Source organism: Frieseomelitta varia, unplaced genomic scaffold, assembly GCF_011392965.1.
Source record: "Frieseomelitta varia isolate USP_RPSP 00005682 unplaced genomic scaffold, Fvar_1.2 scaffold_239, whole genome shotgun sequence".
Taxonomy (NCBI): Eukaryota; Metazoa; Arthropoda; class Insecta; order Hymenoptera; family Apidae; genus Frieseomelitta; species Frieseomelitta varia.
Genome location: NW_025109967.1, coordinates 190,636 through 218,532, shown reverse-complemented (window position 1 = coordinate 218,532; position 27,897 = coordinate 190,636). Strand labels below are relative to the sequence as shown.

The window sequence follows — 27,897 nt, the reverse complement described above, 5'->3', positions numbered from 1 at the left end:
TTTCTGGTTTTATCCGTTTATTGGTTCGAACGTTCGTTCGACTCCTCTTCCTATTCTGGCGTAATTGATCGATCTGGAGTATCAATTTTGAATGCCCGCTTGTTTAGAAAGCACCTATTGCATACAAGTATGTATCTATTTGGTCGAGAGCGTTTCGTCCGATCGATACCGAAACGAGACGTCTCGAGTTTGACGACGATTCGAATGTGAACGTATATTTTAACAAACGTTTGTACGTACGTACGTACGAGTCGAAAATTGTGGAAAAGCGCGGAGAGGAGGGAGCGGAGGAGAGAGGAGAAAAGGTGAAATTATCGTTAGAACTCGCGGGGACCAAGAAATGGGGAATGAACGATATCTCGAGGACATTCGCTTTATAGATAACTGTCGACAGTCGTTTCCATACCGGTAAGCAGAGATGATGTTTCAATAAGAAGCGGCAGTTAGGCGTCTCTAGCGTGCATTTTGGTCACCAGGCATTGTCATTCCCGTATCTGAACGACCGTTGTTTGCAACGGTATCGCAGGTACCTTGCGTAGCATTTCCACCTTTATACTCACGTGAAATCGTCTCTATGCAGTATTACTTTTGATTATGTCTCGCATAATGCTCCGCGCTGTAACACAGTTTTCGCGTACCGGCTACGCTATCGCGATTAAACACCGACTAAACGTCGAGAACGTAATTACCACCTATGTTTGTCAATTCTTTGCGCGACGTTCGTTTCCGTAACAATTGACAACGCCGTGCGCCGTTATTATTACAAATATATACAGTCGCGTCGATATTTATATTGACGACGATAAATTTGAAGGTTTGCGATGTTTTCTGCTATGTTGACGTTCTTACATGACTTAAAAATCTTTTGTTTTCTGTCTACATTAAGTGTGGTTAATGCCTTTGTTGCCTGCAAACAGCTAAAGCATTAGCATTATAAAAAACAAAGTTACTGTACGTTTAAGCATTTTTTGTCAAATATAGACCTGACGGAAAGTAAGTTGACGCAATAAAACTTTTATTTTATGAATGAAATATCATCATCTTTTAATTATTTTTTAATTTCATTAGTTGACTAACTAATTCGTAGGTGATTTTCACACATTTTTTTCTTGACGACAAGTACCTTTTATTTATAGTATGCCGAAAACTAGAGAGCTACAAGTATCCGACAAGTTACACATTTACAAAAGAAGAATGGAAGGAAAAAGTTTGCAACAAATTGCACATGAGTTTGGAATATCAAAAGAAGATATGCCAAAAATTACAAAAAAAAAAAACAGGTAAACTTGAAAATTCGGTGAGATCGGATAGAAAACGGAAAGCAACTGCTCGCGAAGATCAGTTAATCACTAAAGAAGTAAAAAAAAAATTCGTTCAATTACTGCGCAAATAAGTGCAGACTGTTCGGTCACTCGTTATGGTCCGCGAGTCAGTTGCCAGCGCAAGGGGTTAAAAAAGACTTAACAGGCGCGCGAACGTGAACGTGAACGGAGCTCGTTATCGAGGGACAATCTTACGTAAATGACGACGAGTCGTACGATCGGTTGGATGTTATGATGCACGTACAACGAAACGGACTATAGCGCTATTGTTTAGCATCGAGGGAGGGTATGGATGGCGAGACGCCTCGTTGGACACCAAAGGACGGTGCCTTCCTCTCAATCTGTCATAGCGGTCGCGAAAACCTGCTTTTCCGTACCGCTCGCCTTCCTCTCCTCTTCGTTTCTGTTTATAGACACCGACGAAGCTTCGGGTCCGTAATCCAAACAGAGGGTGCCATATTCACTCACCGTAACCATGCACCATGTGTTCATCCACCGATAGACAACTACTGTTGTCCAGACACAAATATCTGCGGATCCGAAAGCGCCGATTTTATCAACTCGCCAAATACGAAATATGAAACAAGTTTATTTCGCAGGCACAAGCGATGTAATTTTGCTCTAGAAAATATACGCTTCGGGTTCTTTGTTAGGTTACGATCTCTTTGTCTCTTACGAATATATGGCGTTCGTCAATTGAAAATCAAACAATAGGTAATCCCGTTCGTTTCTCGCTTCAGTGAGACGAAGCGGTATTAATGACTGCTGACTTTCCCAGTTGATCCCTGTAATTAGGTAGCGTGACTTATGATTACCGACAGTCTGGGAAATTCGCCATATCTTGACGAAAATCCTTTATAAAGCATCTCGGATTACCACGGGGTTCGAACCAGAAAAGGATGATTCATTATTGCTGCTGACTACTATGTACAGGGTGGAAAGAAAAGTTTGTCGTGCCTATCGCAGATGAATTTTACACACCTTCGATTTGATGGAGATACATGCAAAGGACAAAATTGTTTTCTTTTGAAAAATGGCAAAGAAGTTCTAACAGCGATTTTATGGTTGCGTGTATGTCCATGTTACGCAATGTTTCGAATAATGTTAACAGTTAGTTTTATCATATGATTATTTAGACTCACATTGCTGATGCTACAACTATGATAAATGAAATATCAGTGAAACCATAAAGTCGATGTTAGGATGCAGATGAAGATGAACATTTGTGCCATTATTTCAAGAAACCTATATATTAGATTCCTTGGAAAAAGTTTCATCTTCGCGACGATGAGTACAATGCAAAGAAAATGCAAGGAAAAAAAGTTTCTCTGACTTTGAAGTTCAATTTTGCGGCAGGTTCTTTACATCAAATCGAAGGTGTAGACTTCATCTGCGATAGCCACGGACAAACATTTCTTTCCACCCTGTACATATATCCATGTGCCGTGTAGATATGTACATATATACGTAGGTACTATTTGCGACGTCAGTTTTTGATGGGATATAAATCTTGAGTTAGTCGGGGCAGGAACCTTGAGTGGGCTGCCACGACGTACCATGTGTTTCGGTAAAGAAGCATCTGCACGATGCGAACACGCAAGAAGAGAGAAAAGAATTCCTCCTCTCTCGTTTTGATCGCGTGTCACCCCTTTCGGGGAGCCCTTGCTCCACGCTGGGACCCCAGCTCGACCTCAACCACAGCGCTAATTCACGGTCGGTGACATCTCGTTGCCTTCGTAACAAGTACCATTGTCCTGGACAACTCGATCGGTCGCCATCGACTGCCACCCTCCGATTCAATGCCCCGCGTGCTCCGAAGTGCCTACCTGCTGGAAGAAATGTTCAGTGAACAATTTTCAAAATCGATCGGTGCTACGCGTGGTATAATTGTTTGTTTGAAAACACGTCCATACGTCCTCTCCGTTCGTAGTCTGATCGAACGAGACGAGTGGCTACCCGCAGATGTCACTCGCCACTTTTCTTCAGAGCTTGAATCTCTATTGTTGGAATGATGTGCCACGCACGTCGAGAATGTGTTTTGTCAATTACAATATTTTCTCAGTTTTAAATATATTTAAATAAGACAAAATAGGCAAAACATAAATAATAAATTTATTATTTCTCAATAATTTCTATCCAGCGATGTCATACCGGCGAGTTCAAAAAGAAAGCGGCGAATTGTTGTATACGGTTTGGTCACTCGTTATGGTCCGCAATCAGTTGCCAGCGCAAGTGATTAACCTCTTTTGCTGGAATGACGTGCCACGCACGTCGAGAATTTCTTTTGTCCCAAAATTGCAATATTTTCTCAGTTTTAAGTATATTTGAATAAGACAAAATAGGCAAAACATAAATAATAAATTTATTATTTCTCAATAATTTCTATCCAGCGATGTCATACCGACGAGTTCAAAAAGAAAGCGGCGAATTGTTGTACACGGTTTGGTCACTCGTTATGGTCCGCAATCAATTGCCAGCGCGAGTGGTTAAAGCGTCGTGCTTTCTCAATAAAATTAACAAGCAGAATTCATCTAGAAAACAAAGAAAAAAAAAAAAAAAGATCCGAAGGAAACGATGAAACGTTGAAAAATTATAATTGAGCGGCGAGAAATTAAAAATCAAAGCAACGATAGAACGATCGATGTCGGATCGTTTCAAAGGGGACACCAGTAATAAACATTACAGGGAAAGAGTGGAAAGAACATCCGGAGGAAATGGAGAGGAGGATTTGACAATCGATTGAAGAATTTTTCTCGAAATACGCATAACACATTTGGCAATTGTGAATTCGTAGCCAAGGTGCGAACGAACTGAGCGTTTCGCAATAAACAGGCATAATTGGTCGCGCATCGCTCGAATAGATACAAGCAAACAGCATATCGATACCACCCGGCCGTCGAATTCGGTTGGGCCGGGGTTGCTGCTCTGGTGTTCGTAACTTGTTATGAAATGCAAACACGTTCGGTACCGGGGCGCACACTTTCGCGCTCTCTTTCTCTCCAGCGCGTCATTTCTCTCGTCGAGCGGCGCTGTTCGAACCGAGCGCCGCTTCTCTCCTCTGCCGGCACCGCCTCTCGCTATCCTGTATGCAAAGCAAATGTATCATATCACACGGGCCCCCAGGGCTGCATTACAAGCCCGATCATAGTATGTTTCCAACCGTATTAATACGACCGTAAAAATGCAACCTCTATTTCGCGACTCGGCCCAACTAAACTGCCCGCTAATTCCATTTGCTGGCGACGCGCCGCTACCGAGACCGCGCCACCACCATCGGCCACCCTCGTTTTTCTACCGTCCGCGTGTGCCGTTCCTTCTTTCCCAATAATTTATACACACGCCGCTCGGCTTTTCACCGTCAAATATTGACGAGAACGTTTAAACAACGCCCATTCTCCCCAGTGGAAAAAAATAACGCGAACGCGTTGGCGCCCCGGCTATTTTTTTCTTTTTTTTTTTACTTTTCGCTTACTGTACGTGAAACGATTCGATTTAATTATGCACCCGCACCGATGGATCATTTTCGTTCGTCCTCGATCCTCGATTCCGCGATTAACGCGAAAACGCACACACTCTCCTCCTTGACTCTTCTTCTCTCGTCGACCGTGACTTGCCAAGATCGTCAAGGACGTTTCGAATTGAGCACTCTGCTGCAGGGAAAGAAGGAAAGACGTTAATTGCGAACAAAGAGGATTTCAAAGGCGTACAAAAGCGTGAAAGGGTTTACGGGTAGACTTTGACGCGGGTCAACGGGAACCGATCCCCAGGCGTTTCGGAGGAACCTCGGGAAGCCTCCCTCAGACCTCAACTGAAGAATCTCAACAACGATGAAATATTCAACGTTCGATATGATCGACGATCTGGTAAAAGCGGGGGCCAAGCATCGACGATCACCGCTGCCGCGACACACACGGCGTCCACAAACGATCAACTCCCACTTTTATTTCTTTCTTCCGTCCGCGGGCACGGCGATGATCGGCGGCGGATCGTTTCCGTGACCACGAGCGGTAGGTTATGTACCGGATGAACGAGTAGTCGGAGACCAACGAGTGATAATAAAACTTGAACAATCAAGCGGCACGTGTGAAACGAGAGCGCGAGCGAGAAACGAACTACGCCGAGTATAATACGAGAGGAAACGCGGAATGCCTGGTCGTCTGATGCCGGACCTCGTTGGATCTCGTTGGATGGGCGTACAGGATCACAGACGATAAAAAGCAACCTTTACGGCGTGACGGAATTACCGCCGCGCCACCTTCGCTTCGCTTCGCTTCCCTTCGTCGTCTCTTCGCTCTTCCCAACCCTCTTGTCTCGGAGCTCGTCTCTCCTCCTTATTTCGCCGCGTTGTAATTGCGCGGCCGGCGTGATTGCGTCGTTGTCGGTGTTTCGTCGATGCTTCGTAATGAGCTTCTCAACGTGTTTGCGGGATCACCGATACCGTAATTCTCGGGGCAAGCTGTCCGCGCGCAAGCAAACAAACGAACAAACAAACGGGAAATGGGTAAATAAGTTTCGGAGAAAATTTCGGCTGAAATTTCGAAGCTTCTCTCTTCGAGGCGGTCTGGTTCTCCGCGCGGCGCGGCACGGAGGCGCGGCTAGCTACGCGTAATAGCGAATTTACAGAGAAAACAAGGAAACAGGGTGTCCAAATTAACCGAGCCGTGGAACAAACAGTGGGATATTGCACGCAATGTGTCGCGAACGGGGCCCAGAATCAGACCTGTGTAAACACGGTTAATGTGCGAAATACACACATCCCACCGGTGGCTGATATTGCGAGGAACGTGTGTCGTCGGACACAAGACCCTGACGCCGCGCGTGCTCCTTTCGTAGGAAGCTTTCGTCCTTTCCTTTGATTGCCACTGGGAGCCGACCAACATATTTCACCGCCCTGTCCAACGTTTACATCGTTTCTAACGCAAACAGCGTCACGCGTTCGAGAACGATCGCTCGCGGACCTGACTGCAGTTGCCCGTTTCTTTTTTTCCGTTCGCGCAGCTCGCGTGAAACGTGCTCTCTCGCACGTGCGTGAATATCTACGGTCCCGGCGACGTTCGAACGTTCGCATTCTTGCACGAACGTGGTCGACGTAGCGTTTGTGTTTCCAAAATCGATAAAACCAATGAAAGAGCGAGCAGCAATCAGCAGCTGGTTCGAGTTGGAGAAGCGAAGAGCAAAAGAAAAAAAAAAAAGAAGGGAGAAAGACGCGAAACACGGATGGGCGATGATAATTATTTTAAACATCGCGAACGATCGCACGAATGCGCGAAACTCCACGGATGGGCGATCACGTTGGCGGCGGGTGGGGGAGGAGAGGCACGCAGAGGGATCCGGGTGCGTTTACGCAATTACTTGATATTACTGCTCTGGGCATCGGTAACTCTACTAGCTCTCTACCAATAAACGCATAATCTCGTAATACCATTGATTTTCAATTCGTTATTTGCCCGCCCTCGGTGGGGTTCTCAAATGGAAGAAGTGATTTTGCGCAGTTTAATCGGCTCGACGCTGTCGAGTCGACACCACTGCCAACCGACCGCTAAACTCGCCGCTCTCGATAGTTTTCGAATCCTTTCCCTACCGAAAGAATAAACGTGACTCCACGCTCTCTGGCAGATTTGTCCGAATTTCGTCGGGTCGATACCGATCGATAATTATTCGGCGTGTGAACTCGACTCGACTCGAGTTCGGATTCGTCCTTGTCAGCGAAAGCTTGTCGGAAATGGCACGCACGTACTCGAGACAATGGTAAATTCCGCGGATGAGAGTCGCGGAACGTTTACCGCGAGTGACTGTTCGATAATTACAACAAAATACGTTGATATCACCCTCTCTGTATGAACTGCCGTTCAGGCGACCCTTCGCGGTGCATCGGTCTGTGCGTCGATGCAACAGACCGTTTCAAATAGGTAATGCATGCGATATTAACATTGGCAATTTTTCGTATTAATTAACCGGGAATATGCGGTGGCGTCCAATTAAAGCCGATAAAATGTGTATGCCGGCCGGCATAGCGATCCGAAAGAACCTTTTCGCACGGTCCATTTAATAAATAAAATAGCGTATTCGTACATTATACGAACTGGCACTTATCGTTGCTATTTTTCCCGATGGTGCCATAAACGAACGTCTAGACTCATCGTCGATGATGATGATGATGATGATGATGATTTCGCTCGTTTGCTATTCTACAATCATCGTCGCGTTTTGATATCTAATTACGCGCGCGCGTGTGTACGTGTGTACGTGTGTGTGTGTGTCGTGCCATCATCACTTTCGAAGATTTCGGATCGAATTTCGACGAAATGGCGAAAATCGCCTCTTTTGTGCGCGTTACCTCGTGTTAAGCATCGGTGAATCGATAATCGATAGATCGACTGACAGTGGGTCGAAAAACGCGTCTTCCGCGTCTACGTTGACTTGAAGAGAGGCGTTGATTTTTATTCGTCGGCGAACAAAGTTAACAAAGACGGCGAAAATTTCCCAATATTTCCGTGTCCGGAGTTTCGTCACGACGAGACAAATACCAAATCGATATTCCAACAAGACTTGAACGCCTTTGTTGCCTGACGTCATCGTCCGTCCGTAAGTTTATGCAAAGGGGTGGCAGGACATCGGGTTGGCGGGCAGTGGATACCTACATAGGAGAACAAGATGGCGTCTTCCCATGAGAATTCTCGAACGAGGCCGCAATCCAGCGAATACACGTCCCGTCGACAGCGTTGGAAACCTTCCCCTTATCCCTCCGCCCTCCTCTCCTTCCCTTCTCTTCTCTTCTCTTCTCTTCTCTTCTCTTCTCTTCTCTTCTCTTCTCGCCCATTTCTCTTTTTCACCGTTTTCGTTTTGTTTTTTGTCCTTCCGCTTCTTCCTCCTCCTCTTCTTCTTCTTCTTCTTCTTCTTCTTTCTCCTCTTCATCTAACGTCGTGCGTGTATTTGGCTTACGCGTATTTGGCGATACCTGTCTCGTGCCTTTCGCCAACTTTTCCCCCACAGGGGAAAGTACAGGTGCAGATATACGAACGCACGATCGTGAAAACTTGATGAGCCGTACGTTGGCACGCGAGTATCATCTATGAATTAGCTGTCGATATTCCGTAGCAAAAGGGCACCGGCTAATTCCATTAGATCCTCGGCCAGAAGTTCGGACGGAAGGTCCTTCTTCAGACGGAAGAAAGGAAAACAAAATTTCTGGCAAAAGCTCGAACACAATTTCTCAAAACTTGACAGTCTTTTATTTTCCAATGAGAATACGTTGGAAAACAACTTCCATCAACTATCACACACAGGATAGTAGGACGCGTGTATTCAGCGAAATTGTTTCTTTTCCCCGGGACAATTTTTTACATAACAGGCGCGCAGATTAGAGAAAACAGCGGAGCAGCGCATCAAAGGCTAACTGCACGGAGTAAGTTACACTTTCGGTAATCTTCGGGCTGTAGGTAGAGAAGCCGGAGCGTGTCCCTACGGCCCTCGTGGGTGTCCTATCTTCGACCGGCGCATTCTCCATCCCCGTAACACCGTATCACCTCTCTCCGGAACGATTTCTCGATCTGGATGCATCGTTACACTTTGGCTAACTGGCCGAATTCCCCGCGTTCATCCCCAAAACGATCGGCTAACGACTCGCCGCACGACCACCGGCCCCAACCCCCTCGGCCGCCGTCCGATGAAATCGGCAATATACACGGTCAGCGGTAATTCGCAGTGCTTAGCGGCGATGTCGATTGCTATCCCGCGAAATACCTATCTCTCGTCGTTTCACAGACGTCGTTTCAGTATCGCAGAGCTGTTCACAGCACAGGCAAGACAAATCTCATGGTGTTGTACTCTCGCGATTTCGCGCGTCACCAGATGCGATCGTTCGCGCAGATCTCGTCTCGTAAATCTTTCGGAGGACGAGGACGCGTTCAACGGAGATGACAAACGAGATCTGGTCGTGTGGGGGAGAAGTGAAAGAAATCTCTCGCATTATGGGTATCGGAAAGGAAATGATAAAAATGGCAACTGCGGTTCTATCTGGTTTCTGCCCGCTTGTATACGTGTGCGTACGTACATATATATATACACATATGTGTCATAGGGATCGCAGAATGGTCAGCAACGTATCGAGTGACCGTAGCAGCTTATCACTAATTCACAGAAACGTAGATCCCTGGATATAAAAATAATTTGCTTTATGGAAACAGACGCGTCCTCGATCCTGGCAGGAGGGGTTTACTTACGGGGTTGCGGCTCTACGTCCGTCGATCTGTGTAGAATAAATCATGAAGTGCTTTCTCGAACTACGACAAAATGTATGAAGAAGTGTTCCTGCATTTTCGGATAACCGATCAGTTGTGAATTTATTTCCTTTGCCTTTTTTCTTTTTCTGCCGAAACAATATCATTACAGTAGTTTTTGCAGTTTTCAAACTTTTTCAACAATCCTGTGCCAAATTGTAAGAGACGAATCTGTACTTACATATATACAAGTGAAATTTAGTCGTACAAGGTACCTAATTATTAATCAATGTCTAAAGGGCCATGTATCGTGAACATTACGTAAATTTATTTTCGTACAAAAGTATTCTATTATATATGGAACATACGGTGCACTACGTGACGTTGCTTGTTAATGTAAATAGCTTGAATAAATGATACAACAAATGCGTTATCCGATTATAATTAAATGCTCGGCTTAATAATGCACACAGCCGTTTAAATCAATATTCACCGGTTAAAAACAACTTTCTATTTTATTTTCCGTTTGAAAACTACCGTTGTAGCTGTAATATCCACGATCACCTGTTTCGATAATAAATGTTAAAAACTTTTTGATCTATCTTAGATTTATTGTAATCACATCTCGTATCGATTAAGTGTACAACTAGTATGTGTGTGATATGTGTGTATGTGTATGTATTATTTGTATAAGCAGCTCGAACGTATTGTTCATCTTTGTAATAAGAGTCCGTTGAGTAAAATTGTTATTCCTAAGTAAATTCCAAACTGATTATTACCTCATTAATTATTATAATGCCACACTGCTCTACGCGCTCCAACAAAAAAATACCAGAGAAATACGCGTGAAATTAGATGACGCCTGCGAATTATTTTCCAAGGGTGGAAGGATTAACCGAGAAGTTTGTGGGTTGTTGTTGTTATCAGCGGAGAGATAAAGCCCCGAAAGGTTAGGAGCAAAAACGCAATGGCTAATGACGTTGACGCGGCAACCTGTTGTCCAGACCTTTTGAATGGGAGCATAGAAGCAGGATAGGTGTGCTAATAAATGGTCCCGTCCGGAGCCGCATCTGCGTAGCAAAAACTTTGGCCGAAAAACTTGAGCACCCCTTAGGGGGCATTGCGCGCCCCCGCGTTCTCCCCTTTCCGGAACAGAGGCCGGTATTATCATTATAATCGTGCACCGATGCGCTGATCAGCTGTATTGTCATACCAAATGCTGAACTTCCAACCAGACCGCTACCTATTACGTGCCATTATCGCCTTCTCTTTATTATTTCGTTCCATATTTTTTTTTTTTTTGTACGTGTACTCTACAGTACTGTAGAGTTTCCGTTGGATGTCACGAAATTACGACACTAGTATTGTTACGCAAGTCACGATGCCAAGACACGATGAATACAATTTTAACTGTTAAAGTCTGATAAAGTGACAACAATCAGATTCCTACTGATAGCTGGATCGATCGAAATTGATTTTGACACGAAGAATGAAACTTTGAAAAAGAGAGAGAGAGAGAGAGAGAGAGAGAGAGAGAGAGAGAGAGGCTGATAGAACGAGCTTGTAAATCGTTGTCACCGGTACTCGAAAATCAGCTGCCAAACGTGGTTGCTCGCGAACAAGATTTCCAAGTACTGGCCGATTTATGCGAGACTTTGTTCAAGTACGTTTAACGAGTGACAGGTTGATGGCCCTCGGCCAAGACAAGAATAATCATGCAGCCACTTCACGATCCGCGTATGCGACTGCAAACAAACTCTATCATAGAATTCAGGACAGTTCTGTTCTGCACGCACATGTTCCGAATTCGTGAGCCCAAGGGCTGCCACCCCACATAACCGTCACATATGTCGGGGCATCTTTGGCAGGACCCCCGTTGCCTTGGCTGGTTATACCAGCGAAACGCAGCCAAGGGTTCACCTATGTATGGTATTACAGCGGGGCAAATGCGGTTCGCTGGTAGGACACGCCTCTGCTGGCTTTCAAAGAACCGACCAACCCCGCGTCGCACGCAAAATTCGCACCGTCACCAGATACGCGAGGACAAGTGCACGCATTATCGTCCACGTCGACTGTGAACGATTACAGCGGAGAGACATGAATCTTTGATAGCTTTCTCGATTACTCGTCGAAGATACTTTATTCGAAATTGTGAAATAATTTTAATTGCAAACTAAAGTGATTCCCGATTTCACGTTTGTCGACTGAGTGTCTCAAAGTTTCTGCTTCGTTGCTTTTCACCATTCGAGTCGACTCGTCTCATCCATTTCAGTAAAATTTCAGTACAAATCTAAGGTTACGACATCTTGCAAAACTGGCGAGAGAGCGGCGACGAACATTGACACTTTTGCGTTCAATTCGACATATGCCGGGGCCAAGCTCTGCGTACGGTAGAGCAAACACGGAAACCAGAATCGAAATATTATCGTAGCTCGGTAATAGGCTCAGAGCGGTTGAACGTTAGGCGACGTTAGGGTGGGCTCGGAAAAGCAAACCGTAGTAATGCGTGATAGGCCAACCCCACTGATTTGTAATTGGATTTGGTCAGCGTAGTGATGTTCATTTGACATCATTGAGACGTTTAGCCGCGTTGACACCGTTTGCTCGCGGATTTGCTCATCCGAGTGGATTTAAGGAACTCGTGCGTGCACGTTTGCTCTTTCCAACGATTTCCATCGCTTCGATGTAAAAAAAAAAAAATCAATCGTACGATCGTAACGAAGAAAAAACAAAATAACGAATAATCGAATGGGAACGATAATCTACAAGTTGTAAACGCAGATTCCAATCGGAGTAGACGCAACGATTTGTAAAACGATGTGCAAAGGCAACGTGTTGCTTGCTCGCAGAATGAAGTAGATATAATTTGTAGATTTAATCGTACGGCAATTGAGAACGGTCGAACGAGATGGCACGATGGTAGATATTAAATTATTCGCCAGCGAGCCAAGTGGCTATTTTTTTCTCTCTCTCTCTCTCTTTTTTCGTTTTTGCATGTATCAGAGAATCGAGAAGCAAAAAGTGGCAGCTCCACTTCTAAATGGGCTCTCGTACTCTAGACTGCTCGCATCGTTGCCGTAAGATGGCAATGTTACAGGCCGTTGGGCAGCCGAGAAGGATCCCATGAATCACGACTCTGAAAGAGAGACGAACTTTAGGACAAAAAAAAAAAAAAAAAAAAAGAAGAAGAAGAAGGAAAAAAGAAAAAAAGAGAGGAGAGTGAAACCGGTTTGGCACGCGCACATTTCGAACGCCAGCAGATCTTCATTAAGCCTCATTATCCTACCACGTGACGTAGATTTATATCTTACAATTAACACGTCTATAACTACTCAATCGATTATTTCCGTCGATTTGTTTCACGAGAATAGCCAAGAGATGAAGCTCGTAGATTTATTTAACTCTCCTTTTTGGCGGGATATTTGAAATTGAGAGTTACCTTTGTAAGAAACGTGTGTACTATTTGTTAGAACTGTTAGAACTGTGTTATTTTGACATAATCAGTATCAATATGACTTGCAAAGTGCCTTGCAAAAACACGACGACATTTTTGTCAAAAAATTCATATTAATTTCCAATTTGTAGATCAGCGCGATTGTATAAATCTACTTAGTTAGCTTTTAATTATCATTTAAACTATAACGATTTATGTGTATAACATTCACTCGTGTGTATTAATATTTTTCTTATCCAATCAAATTCACCAGCCGTGAAATTATTAAGAATCTTTTGTTTACGTCACGATTGGAACGTATCAACGCCGATGCTTTATACGCACGTTCGCGAATGCGAAAGACGCGCTTGAAAGAATCGCGGCGGAGAAGATGGAAGAAAGTCAAATTACCCGACGCAGAACGCATTATCTTTGCTTGATAGACCCCGCGCTCTCGAAACAGTGACTCTCAAGCATGAATCTTCTCGAGAACGAATTTAAAAGTAATAGGTTCTGGAGACAAAGAAGGCAAGAGCGAGAAGCTATTGAGAGACCTCGTGGACCCCCGGCTTCTTTGTTTCCCTCTTAAATTCTCGATTTACCGGAATCGGTCCCCTCCAACGCGCAAACTTATTCAAACAAATTCCACTTAATTACATTTCCGGCTGGAATTCCGTCGAGCAAAGAGAACGAGAATTTACGTGGCTGTTTCCGTCAATTTAAAAGCTTCGTTTCCACGATACCAAATTCAACGGACTGAAATTCCACCGAAATTCAACAGTCACTTGAAAAAAAAAAAATCGCGAGAGTTGTCGGCGCGAAATTGAGACAGAAGATCGCTTCACGCGCAACGAACTCGAGGATTGAACAATCGGCACGCTCGCAAACAACAGCGGAGGATTTTTCTCGGCAATTAACGATCTGGAACGAACATCTTGGCGAATGTGTTGGACAGACTCGTGAGACGTAAGAAACATCTTCTTTGAACGGTTATATTCCTTCGAGGACAAGTGATAACCAGGTGTAGAAAATTACCGAGAACGCTAGGCCCGACAAGACGACGATCAGGTAGACCAGTTGCCGGGCGAAGCTCGCGGTGGTCTCCTGAGGGAGAGTGGCCACGGATTTCCCCGTACTTGATTACGCCTCGGTAAAAACTGGGGCAGGCTAGGTGCGAGTTGGAGGCAGCATCCAGCATCCAGAGAGTGAGGTGTTTCTTCGCGGTACGTGACGCACCTGCCGTTAAATGTCTGCACGTCAAGATAGCTTCCTTGCCAGACGTCGACGTCTCTCCCGGAAAGGACAGTCCGTGCGGCTGCTCGCTCCGCCATCGGCCTCTATTTCAGCATACCAACTTGCAAATACTCCGGCCACAGGACGTCCATCGGTCATTGCGGCGATTTTCTTCTCGGCCTACTCGGCCGATTATGCTTTCTTCTTTCCAACGTTTTCAACCCGGAGCGGGTCGATCGGAATTTCCCAAGTAAGCGCACGATCCGGCGAACCATCTAAATCGCGCGACGCGCGACGGGGTAAAGAAGCCGAGCCGCTCGATAAAGCGAAACGCCAAATTTGGACAAAAGTTCGATCTCGACTCGTCCGGCAGCGAAATTTTTCTGCCGCGGAGAAACGCGAGCAGAAACGACGGTATCCTCGGCATCCTGTTTTCACGCGCGTCCACGGCTCGTAAATTTTCGAGGCTCGACACGGTGTCGGCGTTGCGCAAGAAAGATCCGATACGATTCGACGAAAGGGCTACGATGCTACGATGATCGACCATTGCGAAATCCGATTTTTCTTACGCGGAACAAAGGACAGACGAAAACCTGTAAAGTGTAACGAGTGCAAAGTAAATCAATGAATATAGGGAAATTTAAACGTTTCAATGTATGTTTCTTGATAGATGGTACGAAAACAGCGACGATTACTGACATCTCATCAGTGGCATCGTCGATTGATGATAACGGTGTAATGTCGTTGCAACAACGACTCGTTAACTGAGTATTCGGTTTTGTGTTTAACGTTAACAGCACTAGACTGTGAACGTCTTGTCCAACTGGATCTGAGATTGATAATTGAATGTGAAAGGAACTTCTGTTCTGAAACTGGAGCTGTTGGAATTAAGCTGTTTCTAACTGAGGACTACATCGTTTCTAATTTTAAGAATAAATGTCTCCTGACTTGCAGAATAAATGTTTCTAACGCATTTGACATGATCAGCCAGTCATACTCAAAAAGGCGAACCGTTTAATTGCTCTGCTGTAGCACACACACACACACACACACACACACAAAAGAAAAAAATTTAAGCATCGTTGTTAACCGTTTCTGGACGACAACAAACAAAACAAGGGCTTTTGAGCCCTGTATTTGTAAACGTTAAACAAAAAACATTCAAAGAAACGGAAATATAAATACTGCAAACTAAACCAGGGCTCAGAGCTAGAAAGTAGAAATCATTCGATTGCTAGCAAACACAATGATAATGACGCGACGCGAGAGTAGGCACGTCGCGCGATCTAATTGGCGCTAAAAAGTTGAAAACCACGTGACGCGTCGGACGTAACAGCGTTTGAGGATCCAATGAGAATCTGAATGAGAATCCGAATGTGAAAAGTTGTGTTGTAACGAGACGTCGAACGAGATGGAATTGTTGTTCTCGTGTCTCGGTATAGATAAACAATCGGTGTGAAAGGCGATTGTGGAAGGAAGGGAGGAATCGAGGAATCGAGTTTCGGAGTAGAGAAAGAAGAAAAGCGGTGGACTCGGAGGACTCGGAGGAGCGGTGGATGATGACATGGTTTCGTCATCGGGCGGATTTGAAGTTTGTCGGACGGAGGAGAAACAGAACGTCGGCCTGAAGCTGAGACGGCACGCGCCGGAATAACAGTCTCGTGGCGTCGCCGTTGAGGCGCCACCGTCTTTGAAATCGTGTATGGGCGTCGGTATAGTGGAAGGACGCCGGTGGCGATTGGTCGACGAAGAGACGGTGGATTGGATGAAAATGGAGAATGGGCAAGGCAAGGTTGTCAGGCTGGTCGTTGCGCCGAGTCCGTAGCAGCCACACCCACCGAGTGCCTGTGGTGGCCCGTCCCCGTTGGGACCCGCTGGCACGCCGCTCGAGCCGGCCCTGACACATTCGACAAGCGGCGCCGTAACGGGAAGCAACGCGCGGCTGGGGACCTCGAAGGACCTCTCTTCTGGTCACGGGACACCCTACCAGGACACTTTCGTGTCGACGATATACGCACCGCGCTATCGTCGCGCGTCGCCCTCAGCTACTCAGATTACCAGCCCGCTGCTCCACTCGACGCCTCGTATCGAGCCTCGATCGCATCATCCCAGGTGGATCGTTCCCTGGATCTCGAAGGAGCCGCGCGCCAAGGGTACACTCGCTTGGGGACCTCGACCCGCCGACAAGATCCCCGCCGATCTTTATCGACTCTTTTTCTTTTTTTTTTTTTCTTCTCGTTTACCAACGCGTGCACCGAGTGACTATGGAGAGTGAGGAAGTTTAGTGAGAAGCGTCGAAAACCAGCGAAAACTGAGACTTGTTGTGACACTGTTGCACATTGAGAAGAGACGTCACTGCGAAGTGAGAAAGCGAGTAAGTGGTGTGTGATACTGATATCGTAGAGAGGGGAGAAGGCCGACAGTAAAAAAGAGAAAAGAAAAGAAAAGGAAAGAAAAGAACAGAAAGAAAGAAAACTTTGATTCTGATGATCTAGAATCGAAGAGAGAGAGAGAGAGAGAGAGAGAGACACGCGTGTGCGCCGACACGCTGGCGATCGGCCAGCGATCGAATCCGATGGTGCGGACAAATTGACGCTGATGAGCAACCGGCGAGGAGGAATCGAGGTCAGAGGACTCGATTGATGGTCTCCCGTGAAGAAACGTGGCGGTGGAGAGGAGCGTTCTGACCGAGAGGTTACGGTCTCTCTCGATCAGCCGCGAAGAAGGTTCTCGCGAAGGGTGGCAACGAGAAGGAGAAAGCCTGTTGCCCCAGGAGAGTCCGTACGGCCTCACGACGCGGTCCGACGAGTGGAGCGGTCTCCTGCCCAGCTCCACGATCGTGGGTGCTGGGGGGTCGCCATGGCTCGGACTGGGCGCAGGGGGTGGCACGGGGGCCACCACCGGCGGCGGGAGCCCCGTCGAACTCGAAGGCCACTGGGGACGTAAGCTGTACGGGGCGAGTGTAGCTCCACCACCGCCGCCGCCTCATCACCACCCGCGGGCGCCTCTCGTTTTCGCGCCTCAGGACATGAGGCAAATACTCAAGGAGGAACCCGTGCCACGTGCCTGGCCACAGCCCGCGCTTGCCGACAACGGAACGTAAGTAAACTTTCTCTCTCTCTCTCTATTTACTCCTTTAATTGCACACTTTCCGAGTAGGTAGATACGAGACTAGAGACTATTCGCAATCCCTCTTGCAAACATGTACTTGTAAATTGTACAACGAGATCGAACGTGGATTAAATCGACGGGGAAAGAATGTCATTGGTACAGAACGTTTTACCTAAATCTGTTAATATCTGTCTAATGAAACGTTACGTTTGAAACGTCAGTATACCTGTAAATACCTATATCCAAGTCGATTTTCACATTCTCTGCGTTTCTCGTATCGGCGAATAACGTAATTAATCGTTGATCAAAGATGCTTGATCTGCTCGAATGGTACGTAACCGCAGAAATTAAACAGTAAAACGAGTTACCAAAGATCGTATAGGTGTTGCTTCTTAGCCGTTGCAAAATTGTCAACGTCCTCGTTTGAAAAGAATTTCGCCTAACCCTAAAATTCGTTGGAAAGGAGCTAGAAACGAAGCGTAAATAACTCGCCATTGCGCGATGGCAAGCCGTCGGACAGCGACAGTGCCGTTACCTCGTCTAGTTTCCCTCAAAACCACGTACACAAATGTATCTGCATAAAATTTCTATATAAAAGGAAGCAAATGTGTGCAAAATATTTACAACTGTTTACGATTATGTTCCATTATAGTTTGTTCGACGCAACAACTATTTCTCTGCAATTATCTGCGCTCGGTACGCCCAGGTGCCATTTTTACGTTTTATTTATTATCAAATAGTCGCAATGTATTCAAAGATATACACGTATAATCTTTTGAAATACGTGGAATCACGCGGATGAAGGATTTCTCGCCGGTACGAGGGAATTTATTGACTTATATTTAAATATTTGAAATCGAGGACAATAACTTTATAGTAGCAAAAATTCTAGCGCGTTCTGTTGCGACTATCGTATCGGGAGCGTTTATTGTCAATCTCGGTCTCTCTTATTTCATATCCTCGTCTGTAAGATCCCACATTTTGAACGATTGATCAAATCGCGTAAAACAGGCAACGAGGGGTTCTCGAGAGTGAAAGTCAGTGTTTCGAAATTTTTTCGCGAAAAAAAATAACCGCGACGCAATGTAAAAAAAAATCTTCTCGTGCGTCGTTTTTTTTTTTTTTTTTCTTCTTTTCGCCGGCCGATCTGTTGGAGCGAGCGATATTTTGGAAGAAGGACGCGTGGTGAGGGAGCGAGGATGCCTCTGGTATTTCGTGGCACGCGAGCAAACATCCAGTTTATCTTTGGAAGCGGAGCGTTTCAAAGCGGTTCACACGTAGCTGCATTTGGCGAACGATAAACCGTGCTTTATTGCAGCCTCGCTTAAGGGATTTGTACGACGTGCAAACGACGAAGGTACAGATACGCGGACTCGAGGAGGTAAACCGAGCGAGTTGGGGGGGCCTCGCTAATCCAATAGCGGTTCTCTTAACTAACCCCCTTCCAAGTGGCGTGACACGGCAGTGGCCGACCGGAATCCGGTTAATGTAATTGAGAATTTTAGCGCCTTTTGCTTCCCCCCGCCTCCTCATCCTTCCACTTTTTGCCCGATCGTTTCTCCTCGTGGCTATCGCCGCGGGACTTTGCGCGTCTCAGCGCGAGGGAAAACTGAAAAATTATCGCCGCCCAACGCGACCGCGTTAATCGATTTCTTCTATAATTTCCATCGCCGGTGCTTCCTCCTCGTTGGTTCAATTTTAGAGTCAGCTTCGAATTAATCAATCGTCGAATCGGACAAATCGGATTTTTTTTTATCCGCCATTATTCGTCCCTCTGTTTAACTCGCGTAAAATAATTCCGCGAGTACGCCGTACGGTACGCGAAATGAACCTGCCGCGAATTAATAAACAGCGGCACGCGTAACGTAGTCGCGTGATTATAAAACGATGGCATGAAAATTTCATTTGCATTCGCGGACGCTGACGTCCTCCGTCAGACGTATGTGACGAACAAACCGGCTAAAAAATTTGATTACAGCCGACCCGTGTCTCCTTCCGTTAATCGGCGGTTAATTGAAACAACGTCGAGAGAACGAGACGGTTGGAACGACAAAACGTTAAGCGTCGGAGTCGTTTCTGTTCAAATTTACCGTGGAAAGTTTCATTTCCTTGGCGAGTGTAACACAGAGACGCACGGCGGTGTTAGCTGCTACGTCTGCAGGGAGAGGGGGAAGAGGGTGCGAGAGGGCTCGGCGAAACTGTTTTTAAAACTCCCGGCAAACAGACATAAACTCTCACGCTTTTTAAAAACCCCTAAAAAAGTTACCCACCTAATGAAGCAGTAAACCATCGCGGCCGACGAAGGGACGACGAGCTCCGCTGTGTGTCGTCCTGTGTGGAGAAACAATGACTTTCCCCCGCGGCGCGCGGGACGAAAGTAAAAGGAACACGGAGGGAGGAAGGAAAGAAGGAAGGAAGGAAGGAAGGAAGGCGGAGGAAAAGTTGGCGCTTTCGAGCAATTGTTGCTCTCGCGAATCAACGAGTGATCTTTGATCTTTCCTTACGGGTGATTACAGCGTAACGTAACGTAACGTAACGTAATCGGCAAAGTTTAGTTATCGCCGAGATTTCGGAGTATTACGCGGAGAGTGCGTACGATGTAAATTCATTTTCACGCACCAGGTGGAAAACTTTGATCAATTTGTTCACGAAATTCACGGTCGATGTGCTATTCGTGACTTTTGCTTCTGACGAGGAAAAGTCATTTTTACGGGTAAATTTTTTTTACAGATTGTCGCTACGCGTTCGCCGACAAAATGCAGTCGGTGGCGAGCGAATTAATAAATTTTCGTCAGACGAGGCGAGTGAAATACGGCATTAAATTGAACGGGAACGCCGCGTGGATCCCGGCTAGTTGCGAATTACATTCGGATATATTACAAATTGCTCATTATCTCCTCGCGCATTATGAATCACGCTGGGTGCAAGCGTAAATAGGGTGCGCTTCGGCCAACTCGTAATAACTAACGCCCGGCGGTATACATTAACTGCGGATTTATTGTAATTCTCCGCGATTGCTTTATCCACGAATTCGTAACCGTATCCGTGGGTTCGTATTATCCGCATATTTCGCCCGTAATGCATTGTGCGCAAATAGCATAGGTTGCGGCTCCCGTGTAAAGTATAGACTATCCCGGACGATTATTCGACGATCTGCGTTTGCAAATTGCCAACGCGTCAATATTTACACCGCGACCGATAAAGCAAAAACTCCCGTGCACAACCCGTTTCGCCAACCTTTGCCGTGCGATTTAATTACCGATAAAAAAAAAAAAAAAAGAAAGAGAGAAAAAAAGAAAAAAGAAAAAAGGGAAAAGAAGAAAATAAAATTGCTTTGGTTAGGAGCATTGTTTTCTCTTTGTGGACGAGACAAATTTACCAATTCACTGTCCATAATGTTGCGCAGTTTCATGCGTTCTCTGGTCTCGTGCGAGAACCGGATTCGCCATGTTTACGCCACAATTTTCAACACTAGATCTACCAAGATGTCCAATTTGACAATTTCCCATTCGTGGAAATTTTATATATTTTTAGACGCTCGAGTGATGTAGCTCGCGTATACCTCGTGTTCTTTATTGTATTATCAACATTTTCTCGCATGCCATACTTGCATTTCTCTGCTGTTGAATATTGTGTTGAATACTTTAGTGACCAGTGAGCCTAGCGTTAACTAGGAACGTTGGACGCGTGACGCCGCGCTCGAGAAAGGGAAACCGTCGGTTTGCTTATTTCGTGCGCGGCTCTTTTCCTTAAATTGGCATTTCGCTAAGTGCAGGACTATTTGTTAACGTCCCGGCGCGCGGCAATGGCCGCAACGACCAGCGGGGAAAAACTGGTAACGCGCGGAAAGACACCTATCGCGTCCTACATCTTCATTTGCGTATTTGGCGCGCGGCGAGTAGATCGGGTTATCTTTGTCGGCCGATCGAATCGCAGTTTGAGCGGTTGCTTCGGCTCGTCGCAGAAAGAAAAGTTACGCGACAGGGATCGCGGTGTGCCTCGAGGCCAAAGGCGACGCAGCCGGCACGTTGCTATCTGTGAAAGCGGCTCGCGTTATCCGCAAATTCTCCCGGAGAATTCTCTCGACGATGCGACAATTCGACGATTCCAGCAGCCTCTAATTATCACCTCCGTGTCGCTCGCTGCGTCCTCAAACAGCCCGGCATCTCGTCTTCTCTCGGGAACAGATACGCCCGTTCGAAATGACGCTAACGACGCTGGATTTGGTCGCGCGTGCGTCGTCTCTTCGTTTTCGACCAAACATCTCGCGTAAGCGTTTGCCAACGCGTCTGCGGAATGGAGCAAAGTAGTGTCGTTTCGACGAAAATTGATCGTCCCGATGGAAATTTTCATTTATCCTCCTATAAGTGACAAACTACAAGATTCGTTGAATTCTCTCAGTCCCATCACGCAAATTATTAATCAATTAAATAACAAAGCAAGCGAACACACGCGCGCGCGAACAACCGATAAAAATAATCGCACGGAGAGAGAGAGAGAGAGAGAGACCCGTATGTGCAGTGGCCACGCGTGCAGAAGCGGATGAACGAAACGAAAGAACGATGTCGCGTTGTTGGCAACAGCGGTGCGTTATTGTTATTTTAACGAGCATAATCTTGAAACCGCGAAACGGCGGCGCGCCGCAATCCGCAATAGTTTGGAAAAAGGTGCGCGACAGTATTGCACCGCAGGTGATAATGTAAAGGCTCGGGCTAGGACGTGGCTACACGTTATATAGGAATTGGTGCATGGCAAACGGGGCAAAATAATCGGACGTCGAGAGTTATGGGGCGCGAACCGGCGGCCGGTTAATCAGCCACCGATAATTATCGACACGGGCAGTACATCACTACCCTCCCAGCCTCTCCGCCACCCCAGTGGCCTCCTTCCCTCCAGCAGACCCTCTCTCCTCTCTCTCTCTCTCTCTCTTTCTCTCTGTCTCTCTCTCTCTCTCTCTCTCTCTCTCTCTCTCTCTCTCTGCGTCGGATTCACCACCCCCTTCTCGTCGTCGAATAGCTCGACCGGCGAGAACCCCTTGCTCTGCCTCCTCCGCTGCTCTCCTCTCCTCTCCTCTCCTCTGCCTGCCGGCACACCGACATCCCACCGCCTGCCGTGACAAACGCACCGCCGATACCATCATTTATTTCGCAAATGTGCTGCAAAACTGCCGCTATTCATTTTCGGTCCAGTCGATTCAGTTTTCCGCTCCGAGAGTCCGTCCAGTCTGATGGCAGCGCGGGCATTTCCGCGCAGTCGCTCGCGCGATCGTTTTATCGCTGCATGCCCGCGATCGCGATCCCGATCCCGATCCCGCGCGTCCACATGTGTATCACGCCGCCACCCGATAATACGATTTCTCCGCGGCGGTTTTTAACCGTCGCAACCTCTGCATCCCCTTCGTCCCCGTCTGCCAGGCTTAAAAACCCTTTCGCGCCTGTCGCGCCGCTTCATTGACCGCTGCCTTTCCTCTCCTTCCCCTCCTTCCATGTCCGAAATTTCAAACACGGCGAGAAGCACCGGATTAAAAACCCTGTAAACCGCGGACGAATTTCAATTTTTTCACCAGACGTAATCGTAATCGTGTAATCGTTTGCACTGCCGATACCGAAGCGACATGGAATTGTTCACACTTTTGCACGAGAATCTGGGAAACACAAGTTTGCGGTGGGAAACGGAGATTACGTTCAATGTCCATGGGGTTAGGAAACTGATAGCTTAGCGCGAAGCGTTTATAGCACGAGGGGGGAGGAAACAGGCGCAACGTAATTAGAGGGCAAACGACGAGAGGCTCGAACAGAGGTAAATTTTGAAAGAGCCGTTACGATACTCTGTGACCATCGACTTTGGGAATTTCGTATCTCGTCTTCTTCAATTTCTATTTCATTCTATTTCAGTCTCTGTGGACTCGACAAAAGAGTATTGATTCTTTTCTTTTCTCTTTCTTTTTTTTTTTTTTTTTCATTTCGACAAACTATCTTTCACGATTTTCAAATCTCTCCGTTTGCCCCGCCTCGAATGTCTCTCGCGCGTTAAATCTTTTTTTTCAATCCGGCATTTAATCGTGGGAAAGGTGAAAAGTCAGGTTTTGCGGGATCAGTCGGAAGGCAGCGACGCGAGCGCGCTACGCGAAGTAGCGCAACGGAAAAGGGGACTTTCCGTGCCATTACTCAAAGATGGCATTGGAGTCCGGTGGCCTAATCTCGGCACATGAGACCTTAATGGGATTTTAAGGCGTCGAGGCCACCTGCGCGCTCCCCCACGGACAGCCTCGTTTGTCTTTCCTCTCTCGACCAGTTTGGGCGTTCTCTTATTGCATTCAAGGCCGAGTAGGACATACCTATTCGACCCTACAACCGAGGATCTCACTTCTGACGTCCGAATTTGGTAACGCGTGTCGTTCGCGGCGTCGCAATGCACGCGCGCTCTATCGTACAAGCCGCGCGCCGAATCCTACTGATAATGCCTGCGATTTCTTTAATTAACCCCTTGACTAACTTTGAATCGCGATCTACACTGAGAACGGCGAAATTTGTCGTTATCAGCGATATTCTTTCTCAGAAAGTATATCGAGATAATCAGAGAAAGTTAAATTCCACTACATTAAAACAATATTATTTATTTGTTTGCATTTTCTATTGAAATGTTAGTGCACCTACTAAAAATTTAACGGTACAACTTAAGCTTTATTTTAAAATATATCGAATAATCTAGTAAGGTGTGGTAGAATTCGAAACATGAATCAATTCATTCATTATACTACATCATGTTTCTTGCATGCGTAATGCGTCTCCTTTTTTTTTTTTTTTTGTTATATTTTCTACATACTACACATTTGTGTCTTTTTCTGATTAATTTGTTACCACAACTTTTCATTTTAAGATAAAATAATCACATTTAGATGATACATGACTAACGAAAAATATAACTGTTGAACTAGAATTCACTTGTGAGGTTTGCTGCAATTATTGTCGATAACATTTACATGAAATGTAAATAATAATGCTATAAATAACTATATAATAATAATGCTATAAATAACTATATAAAATAATCTTTTAATAACTATAAATTAATCACGTTTAAATAACATACGATTAATGGAAGATATAATTGTTGAATTAGAATTCACTTACGTCTGATCCACGTGAGACTTACTGCAATTATTGTCAATAACATTTACATGATGTAATGTAAATAACAATACACGAGATAACTGCAAAATAATCACGTTTAAATGATATACGATCAACGGAAGGTGTAACTGTTGAATTAGAATTCACTTGCGTCTGATCCAACATGAAGTTTGCTGCAATTATTGTCGATAACATTTGAGCGCCTTCAGCTCGATTCGAGCAATGTGAAGTGAGCGCCTACAGTAGCCAAGAGGTTAAGTCTGGATTAACTCGCGAAGAAGAGTACAAATTCATCGTGAATGAGCGTACGTCCTCTGTCGATAATTTATCGATCTGCAAACGTCGCCACGTTCACGTTCAAGTGTAATAAAGATTGCATCGTTTGTGAATTTCAGGGTTGGCGTGGGCAGAGCGCACTTTGAGAAGCAACCGCCGAGCAACTTGAGGAAGAGCAACTTCTTTCATTTCGTGATCGCTCTGTACGATCGACACGGCCAGCCGATCGAGATAGAGAGGACGTCCTTCATGGGTTTCGTCGAGAAAGACCAGGTACATAATTGTTTTCATATGAATGTAACCTACATACGTACATCGTACGTCTCGCGAGCGCGAGAAATCGATGAAAAATCGCGGATCATCGACGGATGCTCGAGTAAGAAAAAAAAAAAAAAAAAGAAAAAAAAAGAAGCAAGCGTCGAGTGACAACTTTGGAATTTCAATGGACGGTGGTCAGTTAGTCCTTGTTTTCCCCGCGAGGTTAAGCGGAAAAAGGCGAGGTGAACCTTTATGACATCGGGGAATACCGTGCGAGCGTGCGCTTATCTCGATAATTGCCGTTTCCATCGGGGCCGACGTCAAATATTAAACGGCTCCGCCTATACGTATACATATCGATAGTACGGCGGGATACACCTCCAGCTTTTCCAGCAATTAGCCCGACAGGCGAAAATCCATTGGCCGCGTGAGAAATGGACGGACGGCGATCGTAAGAGCATCGATGTCGTCACGCGAGTAACCTCTAACGAATAATAACCGAGCTATTCCATTTTCTTTCCGCCGTCTCTTCGTCTCTCTCCCTTTTCTATCGCGTCGATCACTATCTAGCCGAGCATTTGTTATTGAATCGTTCCACCGTTGAAAATACACCGCCGGGTGAGTTACATTTGTTCGACTGTACTGTGCCTTGCCAGTGTCATCGTTGAGGATTAGCGTTGTATTATTGAACGTTTAAAGGGGAAAGTGGGGTAAAACCGGGTACCTAATTTAGCTCTGTAATATTTGGGAAAATGAGACCAAGCTTTCTAGAAAAAATTGTCTGTTTGTTGAAAATAAAATTTCCTGCAGGTATTTACAAATATTTGGTTACTATTGAAAAACATATAAAATGCAACACATGTTATAAAATTTTTAATCTTTATTAAATAACAAATGGTAGAAACAATTATTTTTAACAATTTCAACAAACACAAAGTTATTCTACTTTGTGTTTACTTGGTCTGTCTTGCAAAAAATTTTGTTAATTACTAGTTTAGGAACTTTTACCGTATTTATAAAAATTTTAATTATTTTAATTAATAGAGCAAAAATCAAATCCATTTATTAAACATTAAATATTTATACTTTAGTATGAGACAGAAAGGTAAAAATAATCTACAAAGACTATAGAATACAAATAGATTCCTGAATGTGAAAACACATAAACATTGAAACATTGAAACACTTCGAGCCGAAATTTTCAACTCTGTCTGCACGGAACACTACGATGTTGTTTGCTCTGAAACCTGTCACGTAATGCCGCGGAATCCACCAGAATATTATGCCATAGTTCGGTTACGTATCGGAGTTCTTATTTTAGAAAAACAATGGTGCCCGGTTTTACTCTACTTTCCCCAACGTAAACGCTAGCTCGTTTGGCAACATTATAAAACAGCCGTGAATCGATCGCAGAACAAGCGATGCGTTTTGCAACGTTACAAAAATACGTCAGTGGAACGTGAATTGTTAGGTTTAAAGCGTCAGTACTCGAGTGACTCGCGGTGTGGATACTTACTTACGTCAACCATCCGATCTATTTTCACTGCGTCCGAAGAAACGGCAAGAATTCTCGTAAATGAAGTCATTAAACCCTCGTCTGTATATTTTTTTTGCGAGAGTATGCATTAGGTTTTTCTATCGACAGTCGCTCTCTAATATTTTATTGATTTTCCTCGTCTATAATTTCCTAGCCTTCGAGTCGCGCGTTTAAACATTAACTTTAAACATTTCAAATGTTGGAAATGGGAATAATCTTCTCTATTTCCCCAATCGTTGACACTCGGTCAGTCGCTCTTCCTTCCGTCACAACGCGAACGACGTTTCAACCAATACGACGAAAGAATCGGTCACGATCGCCGGCAGTCTCTCATCGATTCGAGATGAAGGGGTTATCGAGTGTCATCGATAGAGATGACATTCTGGCTGGTGTGTGAAAAGTTACGAAGCGAGCGAGAGAGCCCGTGCGAACGCGACTGTTGGCAACGGGACGCGATTGTCAGCAGCACGGTCGTCGTTAGAGCTCCACTTTCTATTGGTCAATTAGTATAGCTGTTTAAGGAGAAGCTGGCCGGCACACGCTCGTTCTTGCGCAAAAGAAATCTCTGCTCTGGCGGATACGGTACGTCCGGACAGTACAGATCGCGCGAATGCTTGGTCGCCCCTTCCTGCCCTGCCACCACGCGAAGAACCAGTACCGAGCCTCCTCGAGTTTGTACATCGTAAATCGATTACCTGAATATATCATACGACGCTCGAAATACCCTAGTCGAACACCCATCTGACAGACATGCGCGATACATAAGGATAAATTACCGCGATACGTGCGTAAATTATCCGAGCGCGGATAATTTAGCGTCGGGCAGTTTAACAGTTGATGGCGAAGGTTTGGTGGCGGGAAGAAGACGTGAATTTTACGTGAGACGTGGCAGAAGATTGTACGAACAAATCCTATTGTTTGAATGCAGGAATGTTAAACATTCTCGAGTCTAGTTCATATTTATTTTGACAATTTTCGGAAATATATTTGGCTAGATCAAGGACTCGGAAGCATCCGCGTAGGTCGAGACATGTATGTCGCGAGTCTATTATCAAAGACACGTTGAAACGTTCTAGAACGATTAGCGTGGCTATAATGAACCAGTTCGTACAAAACGGAATTCCAAAAGTTTTCATCATCGTGGGGTGACGAGCGAGACAGAATCAGAAAGTGAGTCGCGAGATAAAATCTCCGTCGTTGAATAAAGTGAAACAAGTCAAAATTTGCCACATCGCGATTAGACAAGATCGAATGTACGCTCCGCTGCTGTTAAATTAAAATCTCATTTTCCGAATAGGTATCCATAAAGTCGAACTCGATCGCACGCGACATCTATGGTAAAAATAAAAAACGAAAAGGAAGTTAGAATTCGTCT

At 45.4% G+C, this 27,897-nt stretch overlaps 1 protein-coding gene across 6 annotated transcripts in view; it reads left to right on the top strand.

The window, feature by feature from the left end:
* Nucleotides 1–1,191: 1,191 nt before the first annotated feature.
* The window catches only part of LOC122527926 (transcription factor collier), a 101,831-nt gene continuing 75,125 nt past the window's right edge, over nt 1,192–27,897 (top strand). For 3 of the 6 annotated variants that reach the window (XM_043652521.1, XM_043652522.1, XM_043652526.1), the window contains exons 1-2: nt 15,793–17,306; nt 24,847–25,000. In XM_043652521.1, the coding sequence (XP_043508456.1) occupies nt 17,236–17,306; nt 24,847–25,000 (225 nt within the window). In that variant the 5' untranslated portion in view covers nt 15,793–17,235. Of the gene's footprint in view, nt 1,208–15,791; nt 17,307–24,846; nt 25,001–27,897 lie in introns of those variants that run through there. The other 3 variants (XM_043652524.1, XM_043652525.1, XM_043652523.1) reach the window with 2 other exon arrangements.